At 34.7% G+C, this 14,564-nt stretch overlaps 2 protein-coding genes across 2 annotated transcripts in view; both read left to right on the top strand.

Annotated features, from left to right (window-relative positions):
* Positions 1 to 3,638, top strand: part of LOC127657007 (chloride intracellular channel protein 4) — a 37,415-nt gene extending 33,777 nt beyond the window's left edge. Inside the window, exons 5-6 of the mRNA XM_052145621.1 lie at positions 1,153 to 1,334; positions 1,509 to 3,638. Of these exons, the coding sequence (XP_052001581.1) occupies positions 1,153 to 1,334; positions 1,509 to 1,673 (347 nt within the window). The 3' untranslated portion in view covers positions 1,674 to 3,638. The remainder of the gene's footprint in view (positions 1 to 1,152; positions 1,335 to 1,508) is intronic.
* LOC127656754 (serine/threonine-protein kinase pim-1-like) lies at positions 2,363 to 13,356 on the top strand. The gene is made up of 4 exons (XM_052145225.1): positions 2,363 to 2,381; positions 5,331 to 5,475; positions 12,254 to 12,418; positions 13,254 to 13,356. Exons 1-4 carry the CDS (start codon positions 2,363 to 2,365, stop codon positions 13,354 to 13,356), a joined length of 432 nt encoding a protein of 143 aa, XP_052001185.1.
* Positions 13,357 to 14,564: the final 1,208 nt, after the last annotated feature.

Below are 14,564 nucleotides of genomic sequence, written 5' to 3'. Positions count from 1 at the left end.
GCAACACAATAAGGAGATACTAGACAGAATGTTTGCCTGAGTCACTAGTTACTTTCAGTGCCTGTTTTTTTATATATACAGTATCTCACAAAATTAAGTACACCCCTCACATTTTTGTAAATATTTGATTATATCTTTTCATGTGACAACACTGAAGAAATGACACTTTGCTACAATGTAGTGAGTGTACAGCTTGTATAACAGTGTAAATTTGCTGTCCCCTCAAAATAACTCAACACACAGCCATTAATGTCTAAACCTCTGGCAACAAAAGGGAGTTTACCCCAAAGTGAAAATATCCAAATATATCAGTATTCTCCTTTTCGATCATGATTTAAAGCTCGATTACACTTCCTAGCGCCAATAAGCACTAGGAAGTGTAATCAAGTTTGAAATCATGATCTTGTTTAGAGGCTGTAATGAAAAGATTTATAGTGTAAAAGAAGGTCTGTTCTCACCCAAAATAAATTGGATCACTTCAGAAGAGTCATATGGATTACTTTTATGCTGATTTTATGTCCTTTTTTGAAGCTTGATAATTTTATGTAAAATCACTTGCATTGTATGGGCAAACATACATGACATCTCTATTAAAAAATATTCGTTTGTGCCGCATGAGAAAGTCATACGAGTTTCAGATGACATAAGGGTGAGTAAACGACTTGTGTATGAACCACACATACACCTTAAGAAGAATGAAAATTTGCTTGACAATTAATCGTCTAAACAGTGAAAGCCCTAAAATAGACAATTAATCATCATAATCACAATTCTGTTACTCTTAGTTCCCATGCACTTTCATTGCATCTTTTTTCCATAAAATAAAAGTGAATGGTGACTGTCATTCAGCCAAACTTATCCTTTTGTGTTCCAATGAAGAAAGAAAGTCATACAGGTTTTTCACAACATAACTGAGTAAATGATGACTAAATTAAAATTTTTAGGATAACTATCCCTTTAAATCTTCCCCCTCCTGAAGTGAGTCCTTTTGGGGCGTTCAAATATACAGTAGGCAATAAATATTGCGAACTGTTCTCAGACAGAAATGAACCAAGAGAACCTTTTACATTAACACACTGCAACATTTAAATAATAATAATAATAATAATAATAATAAGTAAAAATGTTAACTAACTCTAAACTGGTGTCCAGGATTGGAAAGGGGTCTGCTGAAGACCTTGCAGAAATTGGATGAGTACCTGTGCTCCCCTCTGCCGGACGAGATTGACCACAACAGCATGGAGGAGATGAAGGCCTCTACACGCAAGTTCCTAGATGGTGAGGAGATGACACTGGCTGACTGCAATCTGCTACCCAAACTCCACATAGTCAAGGTAACGTCAAAGCCAAAGTTAAACTGTGCTGCTGATAGAGCATTTTAGAATAGTTCATGTTTTTTAATATTTTTATTCAAAAATATTTTATACAAAATATTTCATCAAATCGGTCAAAATCTAGTGGACACAGCTCTGCCTTTCCAATACATTTATTTCTCTATCGGTTTGTAGGTGGTGGCAAAGAAGTATAGAGGCTTTGCGATTCCTAATGACATGACGGGCATCTGGAGGTACCTAAACAACGCCTACAAGCGCGAGGAGTTCACCAACACGTGTCCCAGCGACAAGGAGATTGAGATTGCCTATGTTGACGTAGCCAAACGGCTTGTCAAATAATGGCTGTTGTTGTCCTCCACTCCCCTCCCTGCGCTGGGACTGTTTATTTTCCATCACACGAGAGAGAGAGAGAGAGAATACAAGCTATTGACTCCTTTTTTTTTCCTTCTCTTTTTATTTAGACTAAATACCCAATGCATGATTTTCCCCTTTCCCATTGCAGTTCTTTAGGATATTTCATTTATTGTCAGTACAGCCAGAGAGGCCATCACACTTCAATATTTCGGTCTTTTTTCTTTTCTTTTTTTTCTTATTTTAAGTGTTAAAGCAGGAAATGCCAGATACTGTTGTTGTATCCATGGCTAATAGAGTGTGTGCTTGTGTGTGCTAGACATGCACACATATCTAATCTTTTCACCCACACTATGTAGCAATAACAGTGTGGGTCCACCAGCCATTTGTTTTATTGAGGATTTAAAATATGAAAAACAAAAATGCTTTTTCTAAGCTTGCAAGCTTAATACTTATGAAGCAGTTTCTTATTTGTTTCTGGCTATATGCATATGAACAGTGTTGAAAGCTCCAGTGTTTATTTTCAGAGAGTCTTAGAACAGTGTAGCACTCTGGACCCACATAATTCTCCAAATGATGTTTGAGATGAAGTACATATGTTTAATGTTAATATGTGAAAGTAAACACTTAAATATGAAGTCCATATCATATACAATAGTTGTCAGTTGTTTGCAGAAATGGCACCTTACATATCAGGTAGTACATACTGTAGTGAATTTGTTGAAGCACCTGTTGCCTTTTGATGAAGGAAAGACCTCTTTAACAGTGACTATAGATATATGAAGGTATTCTGTAGATCTGCCTTATTCACTCTAGCATAATTATTTAAATTTGAAGAGTGCTGCACCATCCTAACTGCATCCCATGGCATGGAAAAACATGAAAAGAAAAACCTGTGTAGCTCGAGGTAGAATTACATTTGCATTCACATGAAGTGTCCTTAACAATACTTGTGAATAGTAGCAAAACATGATTTTAAGGATATGGTGAAGTAGACCAGGGGCATCTCATTTAAAGATTGGTTGGGATTTAATAATTTTGAAAGGGTACGAGATATCAAAGGAAGCCACACAGCAGGATTAGTAAAGTTAGTTTGTTTTTAAAGGCTCAGAGTTTTTTTTATGTTAATACAGAGCTGTTGTGAATGTAAACAGATCTTAAACTGGGTAATTAGTTTTATTTGGAGAAAGATAAAATGAAAGAAATTGGGTGCCATAATTATTATTTTGTAAAGTATAATAAATATAATTTCGTTTTCAGAGATTAACATATACATTCATGAACTGAATGTAGCAGAAAGACTTTTAATGACACCTCTGGCCTTATACGTTTTCTCAAGGTAGCAGAACAATGTATCATTCAGCTTTACATACAACTCCAATACAACATATAAGGAAAAAGACAGCCTTGACATTCAAAAAGAGATGGCAAAGAGGAAAAAAATGGTTTGGCAGGATGTGAGTTGCTGCGCTGTAGGAAAAAAAAAAAAAAAAAGTTTGGTTGTAGGTCTCGAGGAGGCTTGTTTTTTTAATGCTTCTGCTTGTGCAAATCCAATAATGGAGAAGATGGTTGTGTCAAATTCAGGTGGAGTTTTTTGTTCAGCCTATCCAGTTCATTTTGTGTTTAGTGCAGGAGAAAATTGACACCTTAATAGTTGGACCAGGGGAAGACCAGAAAAATATTTCTAATAAAATGGAGTTTTTTGTTGTTTGTTTGTTTTTTGAGAAATGGAGAAAGAGCTGCTCCCTCCATACTTTTCCCTCCATGTTTTACTCTTGAGAAACTGAATGTTAGTACTTTGTGCTCTGCGTGGCTTTTTGTATGAACCTGTGTGTGTGAACAAGAAACCGGTTTCACATTAACTACAAAAACACTGCATGATTGCCATATGCCATAGCACTCTCATTAAATAAACTTCTGGCAGCTATATTACATTTTTTGTTTGGTTATTCTGGTCTCTAATTCTCTAGAGTATCCTATTTTTAATTCTCCAAATATCCGGTTATGTCACCAACTTTAGAAAATTATTTAGAAACGTATCCTATATTTTTCCAAGACTAGATTTAAATGTTATCTTTATCCAACCAGGCAAGTAAGTTACAAACAAGATTATTATTTACAGTGATGGCCTGGCAAGAGAAGTTAACCTTTTGAAAAAACGTAGGTTACAACAGAATAAAAAAGGGGATAACATTCAAATTGGAAAAACTACAACTGTAGTAGCAGATGCAATGTACAAATCTAAACAACATTAACAATTAATATCTCTATTCTCAAAGCATATATTGAGGAGAATATTTGAGCTAATAGTATAGCATAGATCTCTGGCTGGCTGATGTAAATGCCAAAAGATATAGATGATGTTTTGGACTGGACATAGAAATGCATCTGTTCCACCACAAACTCTTCAGAAATGTTCTGTTCTCTAGTTTTCTAGAGAGTTTTCGCTTGAAAGCCTCATCTCGCGCGTGATGCGTAACTACTCTTACTCTTGTGCAAAGAGCTGTAAAAGTTGCGTGCAGACTCATGAACGTTCACAAAAGAATATCGGTCGGTGAACATTTTTACTAAAGAATACATTAGATTTGGTTTGTTTCACACCAAACCTTATCGTATGCTTTCATAACAATCATGAGTAATTTATTAGACTTCTGGGTGAGTTTTACAGAAAACTTCCTCTTAATCTGATGATCTGATAAGTCAAATTAGGATTTTTCACAAATTCATATTACAGAAGAAAATCCTAACTGTAGTTAAGATAAGATAATGCACTTAAATTTTTTTATTCTGTAATAGTTTTTGTCTTAAATGAGATCCTTACTGAAACTGCCATGGTTACCAAACGATAAGATACTTAAGTTAGGATCTTTCTGTAAAACACAGCCCAAATTATATGTTTGTGTCCTTTTGAAGCTTGGAAGAGGTGGTCACCATAAAATGCCATTGTATGACATCACTGAGAATAAAAGTTATTCACAATTTCTCCCTTTGTATTTAAGAAAAAGAAAGTCAAACGGGGTTATAACAACACAGGTGTGAGTAAACAATGGCTGAATTTTCAGTTTTGGGTGAACAATCCCTTTAAAAACCTGACAGAGAACAAGGACACCATGGAAGTTGACTGACTTCAGCTGCTGCAAAGGACAGGAAATTCCACTACATAAAGTTTTAGGTCACAGAAGCATACTGCCCCCCTGAAGCATTCGTCAAAAGGAAGTAGGCTTTGGTGACTGCCTCAAAAATCCTGCTTTTAGAGTATGCATGAACAAAAAAAAATTCAGTGTATAGTGTTATTAATATTGATCTATTAATAGATAAATCAGGGTTACTGTGAATTCAGAACAGTGTTTGAAGTATGGCCTTCAGGTGGTACTGAAATTTGTCATCAAGGTGAAAGAAATGGATTACACTACACTTCTGACCATTGCAACCCATTTTGTTTAGAGGAAGCACTCGATGCGCTTCTGCAAAAGGCTCCAGCAATCCAAATATTGTCCAGCTTCTAGAGTGGTATGATGAACTGTAGAAATAGATTAACGTTTTGGAGGGGTCATCAAACTCTGAAAACATCTGCCACTTTATGCACCACCACGGAGGAAGCATCAGAGATGGTTTAGCACGTATTGTGATGCGCCATACATACAGTGGTTGTCATAGACACATGCTGTAAACGTGGCATGTTCCAAAGGGACATTATACTCCAAAACCTGCTGGTCAACAAGGACACCACAGAAGTCAAATGTATAGACTTTGGCTGTGGCAATCATCTAAGGAAATTCCACTACAAGAAGTTTGTGGACAGAGAAGCATACTGCCTTGCTAAGGCATTCATAAAAAAGCAGGCTTTAGTGACACCTCAAAAATCCTGCTTTAAAAATATGCAGGCACCAAAACATACATTAAAATTTAAAGGAAGTTCTTTAAAAAGAAGGAACTTTTTTTCCCTCCCAGTTTGGAATGGCCAATTCACAATGTGCTCTAAGTCCTCGTGATGGCATAGTGACACAATCCAGATGGCAGAGGACAAATCTCAGTTGCCTCTGAGACCATCAATCCACGCATCTTATCACATGGCTTGTTGAACGCATTACCGAATATATATAGCATGTGTGGAGGCCCACGCCATCCACCGTGGCATCCACACACAACTCGCCACGTGCCCCACAGAGAGCAAACCACTTTATAGTGATCACAAGGAAGTTACCCCATGTGACTTTACCCTCACTACCAACCTGGCCAATCTGGTTGCTTATGAGACCTGGCTGGAGTCACTCAGCACACCCTGGGATTCGAACTTGCGAACTCCAGGGGTGGTAGCCAGCATCTTTACCACTGAGCTAATCTGGTATGTTATTGCATGCAGTTCAAGCCAAAAAGAGCGGCTCCATTTGGGAAAGATCCTTGACCATGGCTGGTATGATGTGCCTCTCTATGCTATTTCTTTACAAGTATAAAAATTTTAAATAGTGTGCAACAAAAAAGACAGGAGACAAAGAAATGTCGTCACTGCAACAATAAAAGTTAGTTTTATTTTAGTGTGCACACAAACAAGTGCATATAATAGTTGAAGACGTTAAATATCAGAGGAGAAACAGAATAAAAATAAAGGAAAGTGCATCTAAAAATTAAAAAGAGGTTATCATCAAAGAGCTGAGAAAAAGTCAAGCAAAGAAAAGGAGATTGAAGAAGAGATTCTTAACATGTCCATAAGCATTTTTTTTTATCAACATCAGGAGGTTTAGAGTTATATGAATGTATAAGAATTTACTGTATGTGCTGTTATTGGTCATCGTTTCTTTTCAGATTTTGCCATTTTAATCACCTTTTTGCCTTGACTAGTTTCTTTTAAATGGTCATTCTGCGTTGGAAATGATTTATTAAATGTTCAAATATTTCCAGTGTGGCAAAAGTAGCCACTAAGTGCTCCTTCAATATTGTTGAAATAGCATCCCAGGTTCAAGAAGGTTGAGCGAAATGCAGTGTGCAGAGCTGTAATCTAGTCGAAGGTTGGCTAGTACTTTGAAGAATCTATGTTAAATCTTTGGTCACTAAACTCCTGGTCACCCCTGTTCTCCCCATTTCCTGTCCTCTCTCCACTGTGATTAAATTTTATTATTAGCTGTACCTGGTGCTCCATTTTTCCAAGCTTGTTTGTCTTTTGTGACATTTTTCCAGTTTATTAGTTTATGATGTGTTGGTATATGTCACAAGTGCTCACAGGAGATGCATTTGTGCGATGTGTCTCATCTGACCACATGTGATCGGATAACCCGAGATGCATCTTAATACTGTGATGATGTGCATTAATTACAATACCGGTTGTTCTTCAAGAATCCAGTGTCACTGTGTTACAGCTAATGTTACAATTGTTTTGCGAAACAGACATACAAGACCAACCAGCTATAAACAAGGTCTTAGTGAGTATTGTATTATGTTTGCTCAAGTCGTTTCGGCAAGAACATGTTACGATGTCCTTACAGAACTCCTTGCAGAGCTCAGGGATAATGTGTGGTTCCACATACATCCTGAGGCCACTTCTTTAAATCGTCCTCCCAAACCTCTATTAAAGATGGAACGGCTAATATTGTCAAAATGAACAAGTCAAACCATTTACAAGAAGTCAATATCAGAAGTGATATGTATTAAACATGTCAAAGTAACTTCAACGGACAACGTAAATACATTGTGATCGGTTAACACAGCAGGAATGTTAAGATTCATAAAGCTATGACAAGCAATAAAGGCGGAAATGACATAATGACGTAAGGATGAATGTCATATGCCAACGATTTTGAGCCAAATACAAACCTAATATAATGAAGCCTCAGTTTCTACAATAGCATGTCTATCCAACACAATAACACTGTAAACCAAAAACATAAAACAAGGATTCAATAATGGGGATAAAATACTTTATTAAAAATATAAATAATATACTTAAATGCAATATAGCAATTACAAGATGTCAATATCAGAAGTCATACATATTAAACATGTCAAAGTAACTTCAACGGACAAGTAAATACATCGTGATCGGTTAACACAGCAGGAATGTCATAAAAGCATGATAAAGGCGGACATGACATAATGACGCAAGGATGAATATGCCAACGATTTTGAGCCTCATACAAACCTAATACAAATTATTTTGATGGGCTTACCATAGTTAGGGTAAAGGACATTGTTTTGAACACTGATTGTTTATGTACTCAAAAAATGTTAAGAAATCTTACATAATGCAGCTTTAGCATACCTATTTCTCTTGTTGAATTTTAGCAATTTAACATAGCAACCCGCCCAAACGTGTATATTGTCTTTTATGATCACAAATATGTTATCAAAGCCCACTAAATCAGAAGATGGTGCTTGTTAATGTTTAATTTAGGTTTTCACACATTAACAGCCACTTCATCTGTCTTTATCACCTGCATTTTATAACGATCGATTTTATTGTATTGATCCTAAAAGTTGAACGAAAATTACACTAATTGCAATTTATTTGCTTTTTATAAATAAATCACTGACGCACATCAGCCTGTTATAATAACTTTAAATATGATTCAGATTAGGTTCGTTGAGGAACACATGTTGTAGGTTCGATCCCCACAGCCACCACCACCATTGTGTCCTTGAGCAAGGCACTTAACTCCAGGTTGCTCCGGGGGGGATTGTCCCTGTAATAAGGGCTCTGTAAGTCGCTTTGGATAAACGCATCTGCCAAATGCATAAATGTAAATATAATTTAATAGAAAAGGCAGAAAGCTGAAACAAAATAGTTTCATATGTAGCATTTACATTATTCACAGTTTAGAAGTGTTATGCATCAAGATAGGTCTTAATTTATAGGGTTCTCTGTTTATTGCTATACTGTAAATGTCTTTTATTTTATAATATTTTGTTTATTTAAATGTTGAATTAAATGTTGAAGTTCTGCTGCATGTTATTAAGGTCTAAGAATAGTTCAGTAAAATTAGTTTCCTTAGAGTGAAATATTTCACTTCAGTTTAATTACGTTTCTTTGCAATAATGTTGTTTGAGTGACTTTTTTATTTCTATCCCCAGCAGTGGAATAGAATCGATAAAATAGATTGATCAAAATCGATAAACATTTTTGTGGTAAAAATAAAAAAAAGCCTTAAAAGAAAAAAAAAAAAAAAATGTCCCATAAAATACAAAGTTAATTTCGCATAAACTGATGAAATATTGCGTAGGGCCTATAGCCTACTGTTGCTTTTATGTTAATAATATCGCGCATATGCGGGAGCTTGAACTTGCACATTTATTTGATTTTTTTTTTGCATTGATGGTGCTAAACGGACGTTAAAGCACCCTCAATTGAACCTTAAATTGATTTGATCTGGCCTCGGTTAGCCTAAATAAAATAACTACTAAAAGCCTAAATTAAACTACAAAATGTTTATAACAATTGCAGATTATAGAATTATATTACAATTATAATGAGAAAAACGTTAGGCTTCAATAAGCAAGCAAACAAATGAACTCTGCATTCTGCATTATTTTGTAGCCTCTACGATTTATTTGTAAATGGCACCTTGAACACTGTACAGTTCTGGTGCATGTAATGTTTATTGCATCCTTGGAATCATATTGCGTTATACCACGGATGAGGTTTTATTAGGCTATTTATTGCATTTATTTATTTATGTAGCCTATTGTAAAAGAAATATAACGCGGATGCCTCTCGTGGCTTATTGACCATTAGGCTAAAACGCGAAGGAATAAACCAAATTGCATCTACTTTTAAACAATTAGTAGAATCTATTGAATATGAAATGAAAAAACTGAAAAAATGGTTTGATGTAAATAAGTTGTCATTGAATTTAGAAAAGACAAAGTTTATGGTCTTTGGAAATAGGAAAATAAATGAATCTGTAGCTTTATCCATAGATGGAGTTGATATTGAGAGAGTGTTTTGAGTTTCGTTTTCTTGGTGTAACTATGGATGATAAATTAACATGGAAACCACACATAGCACACATTAAAAGAAAAATTTCCCAAAATATTTTTGTCTTAAACAAAGTGAAGGAGGTATTAAATAAGGAAACAATGAAAATACTTTATAGTTCACTCATCATACCATATTTGATTTATTGCATAGAAGTATGGGGGAACACATATCAGACAAATTTAAAACCTTTATCTATTTTACAGAAGAGAGCTATAAGAATTATTCATAAAGTAAATTATCGAGAACATACAAGCAAATTGTTTTCTAAATCCAGAATATTAAAGCTAGAAGATTTGGCTAAGTTTCAAACACTAATAATATTGTTTAAAGTAAGACTGAAAATCTTACCAGAGATAATACAACATTATTATCAGTTAGAAAAAGAGTACAGTAGGAGAAGATATAATTTTAAACATCAATTTGCACGTACGACTATAAAACAAATGTGCCCCTCAGTTATGGGAGTAAAATTGTGGAATTCATTGCATGATAATCTTAAAAGTTGTAGTAACATTGGTCAGTTTAAGTATAAGTATAAACAGAGTATATTTAGTCAGTATTAATATGGTGAGGTTTATGTTGTTTCTGGATTTGTTTGGTTTGGTTTGTTGTTGTGTTTTGTTTAGTTTTTTTATTTTTTATTTTTATTTTATTGGGTCTAATAATATCGGTTAGCATAAGCAGAGATATAAGCAAAGTAAATTTGGTTAGTATTAATATGGTGAGATCCATGTTGTTGTCTTGTTTTGTTTTTTTCTCTATATGTATATGTATTGGATTACTTGTTGTTTTGCTGTCTGGGCATTGCCTGATTTTTTATACTGCATGAATTGCTGTTATTTAAACAACATTGTTTTTTGTCAGTGTAATTTTGGCTGTAAGCTGCTTAAGAATGTTATTTTGTATTTTGGAATAGGGGACAGATATTATAAGATTTTATCTTCTTTCTGCTCCCTTTTGCACATGGGAATTTAAATTATGTAAAGAAGAAAATTAAATGTTTTGTGTTTTACCATGGAGCAATAAAAATAATAATATGATGATGATGATGACAATTCAAGCAACAACCATCAAAAACTCTGTGTGTAACGGTTCACAAAATTCACGGTTAGGTTCAATATGATACAGTGCTGACACGGTTCGGTACGTTTTCGATAGAGCAAAATGAAAGAAATGCATTTTTTTTATATAAAAATAAACAATTTCTCATTTTTAAAATGTCATAAAATAAACATAAACACTGTGGCACTTTTTTCACTTTACTTTTAATCACCAAAATATGTCTAAGTAATGAAATGAATATTTACATCATGGCTTAATAAATGTAAATCATTTCTCACAAGCATTTTAAATGCTCCATCAGTTGTTACTGATACCAACTTTTCAAATGGCACGTTCTTTTCCACGAAGTACTTCTTCACCGCATCATAAATATCAACACCCCTCGTTGTTGTCTTGAGGGGCAGTAATGTTAAAAATTCCTCTTTCACTGACAAATCACTGAACACCATTCTGATGAAAACCATGAGCTGCGCTGTACTACTAGAATCCACAGATTCATCACACTGGATGGAGAACCATTTGCACAAACCCAAGTCTTTCTCCAGCTGCTCCGTTACGTTCGCTGACATAGCCGAGACTCGTCTCGCAATAGTGTTAGCCCCAAGTTGAACATCGGAGACTGAGGACATTATTTCATTTCCATTCTTGTGATCTTTAAACAGAGTGTTGGTTATCACAGTCATTGCTCCTTGACAATTTCACCATCAGAGAAAGGTTTTTTGTGTTTCGTTAAAAAATGAGCAACTCTAAATGAAGCTTCGGTTGCAGCCTGTGACTTTTTAGCGGGTTTTGTAAAAATGATTGCTGCCTACTTAATGTTGTTTTCATCTCACTAACTTTTTCTTTTCTAAGTGATGTACCTGGTGGATAATGAACATTGAAGGTCTTGTGGGTTGTGGTGAAATGTCTCTCCGCATTGTGTCTCTTGGCAACCGCAATGCTAGCTCCACAGATGAGGCATACAGCTTTATCTTTAACGTTAGTGAAGAGGAATTCTGTCTCCCACTCCTCGTTAAAATAATAAGTCGTCTTCTTTTTTGCATGACCTGCATCATCAGCCATAATTAATCTTTTTTTCTTTTTTATAGTTCAATTTATCTTATGTACCGTCTGCCCGCGACCGCCTCAACTCACAGAAGTTACGTTACGTTTTTTTTTTTTTAAACGTGCTCGACGTGCAGATTCTAAATATTTTAAATTATTTTATTATGTTTTAATGGTATATGAAATGTTACCATTAGTTATTTTCTCATTTTATGCCATCATCATAAATAAAAACTAAAAAACTAAATGAAAGATTACAATTCAGGCTATTTATAGAATGTGCTCGGCTGGCGACTCAGAGACTCCATGCGGGCTACCAGGTGCCCGCGGGCACCATGTTGGAGACCACTGTGTAGCACGTCTTGTAATGATTCAAGTTGTATCTGCTGCAGACACGTGCTGTAAGAGTGGCGTGTTCCATAGAGAGTTCCATAAACTTAAAAATAAATATTCAAGTCAAATTGATAGACTTTTGTTGCGGAGACCGATTAAGGAGATTCGGCTGCACGAGGTATTTGGGCACAGAAGAATACTGCCCCCCTGAGGTGCACTTCCAAAAGAAGTACCATGGCAAAACAGCAACTGTATGGTCACTGGGAATTATGCTATTCAGGATGGTGTGTGGCCATTTTCCATATGGACATGAACTGTACAAGATGTATGAAAGATGCTGGAAAACAGCTGCCCAGTCCAAGGAGTTGTGTGATCTGCTATGTTCTTGCATGCAGTTCAAGCCAAAACAGCGGATTGCTTTGGGAAAAGATGCTCGACCATGGCTGGTTTAATGTGAAATGACACTTGAAAAAAAGAAGGTACCCTGATTCAGTATGTCACCGTGCAAATTCTTCAGTCTCTGATATCCTGTCCACTCTCGCCTGCTCTATAAAAATATAAAAAGTATGCAATCAAAAAAAACAAGTCTGCAACAACAACAACAACAAATAAAAAAGGCACGGTTATAACTCCAATTGGAAAAAAACTCTCCTATATGCCTATGAAAATAGGGAAATTGTGCATGAAAAGAGAGAGAAGAGAGCATCTAACAATTAAAAATAAACAAATAAACATGGTTTATGTTTAAACTTTTAGGTTGTGGTCTTTTTAGTATTTGTTATAATTGGGATTTGACCTAAAATAGGATATTGTATCACAAATTCAAAGACACAGAGTTAAAAAAGCAAAAACTTTCTTGAAACCTTTCTTGTTTTTACAGTGAAATAGCCCTATTACATTCAACATTTATGAATGTAACCCAAACATTTGAATAGTTGATTCGCTAATATATAAATAATATTTATACTTCCATTGCAATGATATGCTCATTATCCTAATTAATACATATAGAACAGATTTGTGCATAATTTTAAATAGTCTGAAAATTTTCTTTTATTATTTTTTAGTCTTATTATTCATGTCTGTGTGTGTAAATTTATTTATTCATTCACTAATTTAGCACTTCTCTTTTTGAACATCTCTTTCTCTTCTCCTATCAGTGTGTCCTGGGGCCCTCAGGAGCCACATGTTTTCAGAGGCTACAACAATCAAGTCAACTTCAGCCATATCAACTGCTATAACATAAAAAGGAGATTACCTTGATTGTTGCAGGATTGAGGTAAGCAGCCATAAACTGTATATACTTTTAGTTATGCGGTTGCCAAGTGTACATGAATATGCTTTTATTTCCAATCGATATTATCTTATTTACAAATCAATAGGTTTTCATCTAATTCTGCATTATTTTTGATTGGATAACACTTCTTTACATGTTTACTACTTTTAAAACATGTTTGTTCCATATGAGTTCTATTCTGTGTGCGACACAGGCTATTAATCAGTACAATAAAATAAACATTATTTGTACATATACAACTAAACAGAATGTTTATTCATTTTCTAGATTAAGATTGATTTGAATGTCTACAACTCAGTCAGTCACAGCAAATAAATTAAAGTAAAATGTGAATAAAAAGGGCATCAGATAGAAACCAGAAAGGGGTCAATATCATGACAGATCAATCAGAATGTTTTGGAGATGGATTAATAGACCTTGCATAAGCTAAACCAGATCATTTTCAGGACATCATCAATGCATCCAATGAACTAATTCTCTCATCTTTACACTTCCTTTCTTTGTCTATTTCTGACGCTGTAATTCTCTTGAATTTTCAATGTAATATAGACATGACAATAAGCAGCAGAAGAGAACACCATTGCAAAATAAGCAGCCTAGATGTTATAATGTGTACTACAAATAATTACATTTTGTGACCACATGTAATAAACATTTAATGAATACATAAATTAAGAAAATGTTTCATTTGCAGCATTAAATAACCACAGAAAGCAGGTAGTTCACTTGCTTTAGCATTGTCTTCCTTGGCACATACATTTGGCAATTCTACCTTGATAAATGTCATGGCACACATGGTTCTCAATACAGTTTAATTGGGTTAACGTAAGGTACAATGGGGCAAATATTTGTATAAATATTTTTCTCTTCCAAAACACAAAATATTAACAACAACTACCACAGCTTTTTCCTGTTTGTCACTGTACTACACACTGCAAAATGTTCCTGACCCATGAGGTAATTGTGTGCTGTGTATAAAATCTGAGTTTGAGGAAATTTCATCTAATAGTTAATAATTTTTTAAAAGTTGAACATTTTTATAACCAATGAACATCCTGACTAAAGTAGATAGCCCTAACATTTTAGACTAAATTCTTAATTGTCATTTTCAGTTTTTTTTTTTCAAGTTGATAATTTGTTTTTCCAATATCTGTACAATAAGTGAAAGTATAGT

Source organism: Xyrauchen texanus, chromosome 16 (assembly GCF_025860055.1).
Source record: "Xyrauchen texanus isolate HMW12.3.18 chromosome 16, RBS_HiC_50CHRs, whole genome shotgun sequence".
NCBI lineage: Eukaryota > Metazoa > Chordata > Actinopteri > Cypriniformes > Catostomidae > Xyrauchen > Xyrauchen texanus.
The sequence above is the reverse complement of the archived record's forward strand: the minus strand, read 5'-3'. Positions and strand labels throughout refer to the sequence as shown.

Excerpts from the sequence above, each read along its gene's own strand:
- LOC127656754 (XM_052145225.1), top strand. Across the intron at positions 5,476-12,253 it reads AGGAAATTCCACTACAAGAA|GAGATTCGGCTGCACGAGGT; the intron begins GTTTGTGGACAG and ends AGACCGATTAAG. Across the intron at positions 12,419-13,253 it reads GGACATGAACTGTACAAGAT|TGTGTCCTGGGGCCCTCAGG; the intron begins GTATGAAAGATG and ends TTCTCCTATCAG.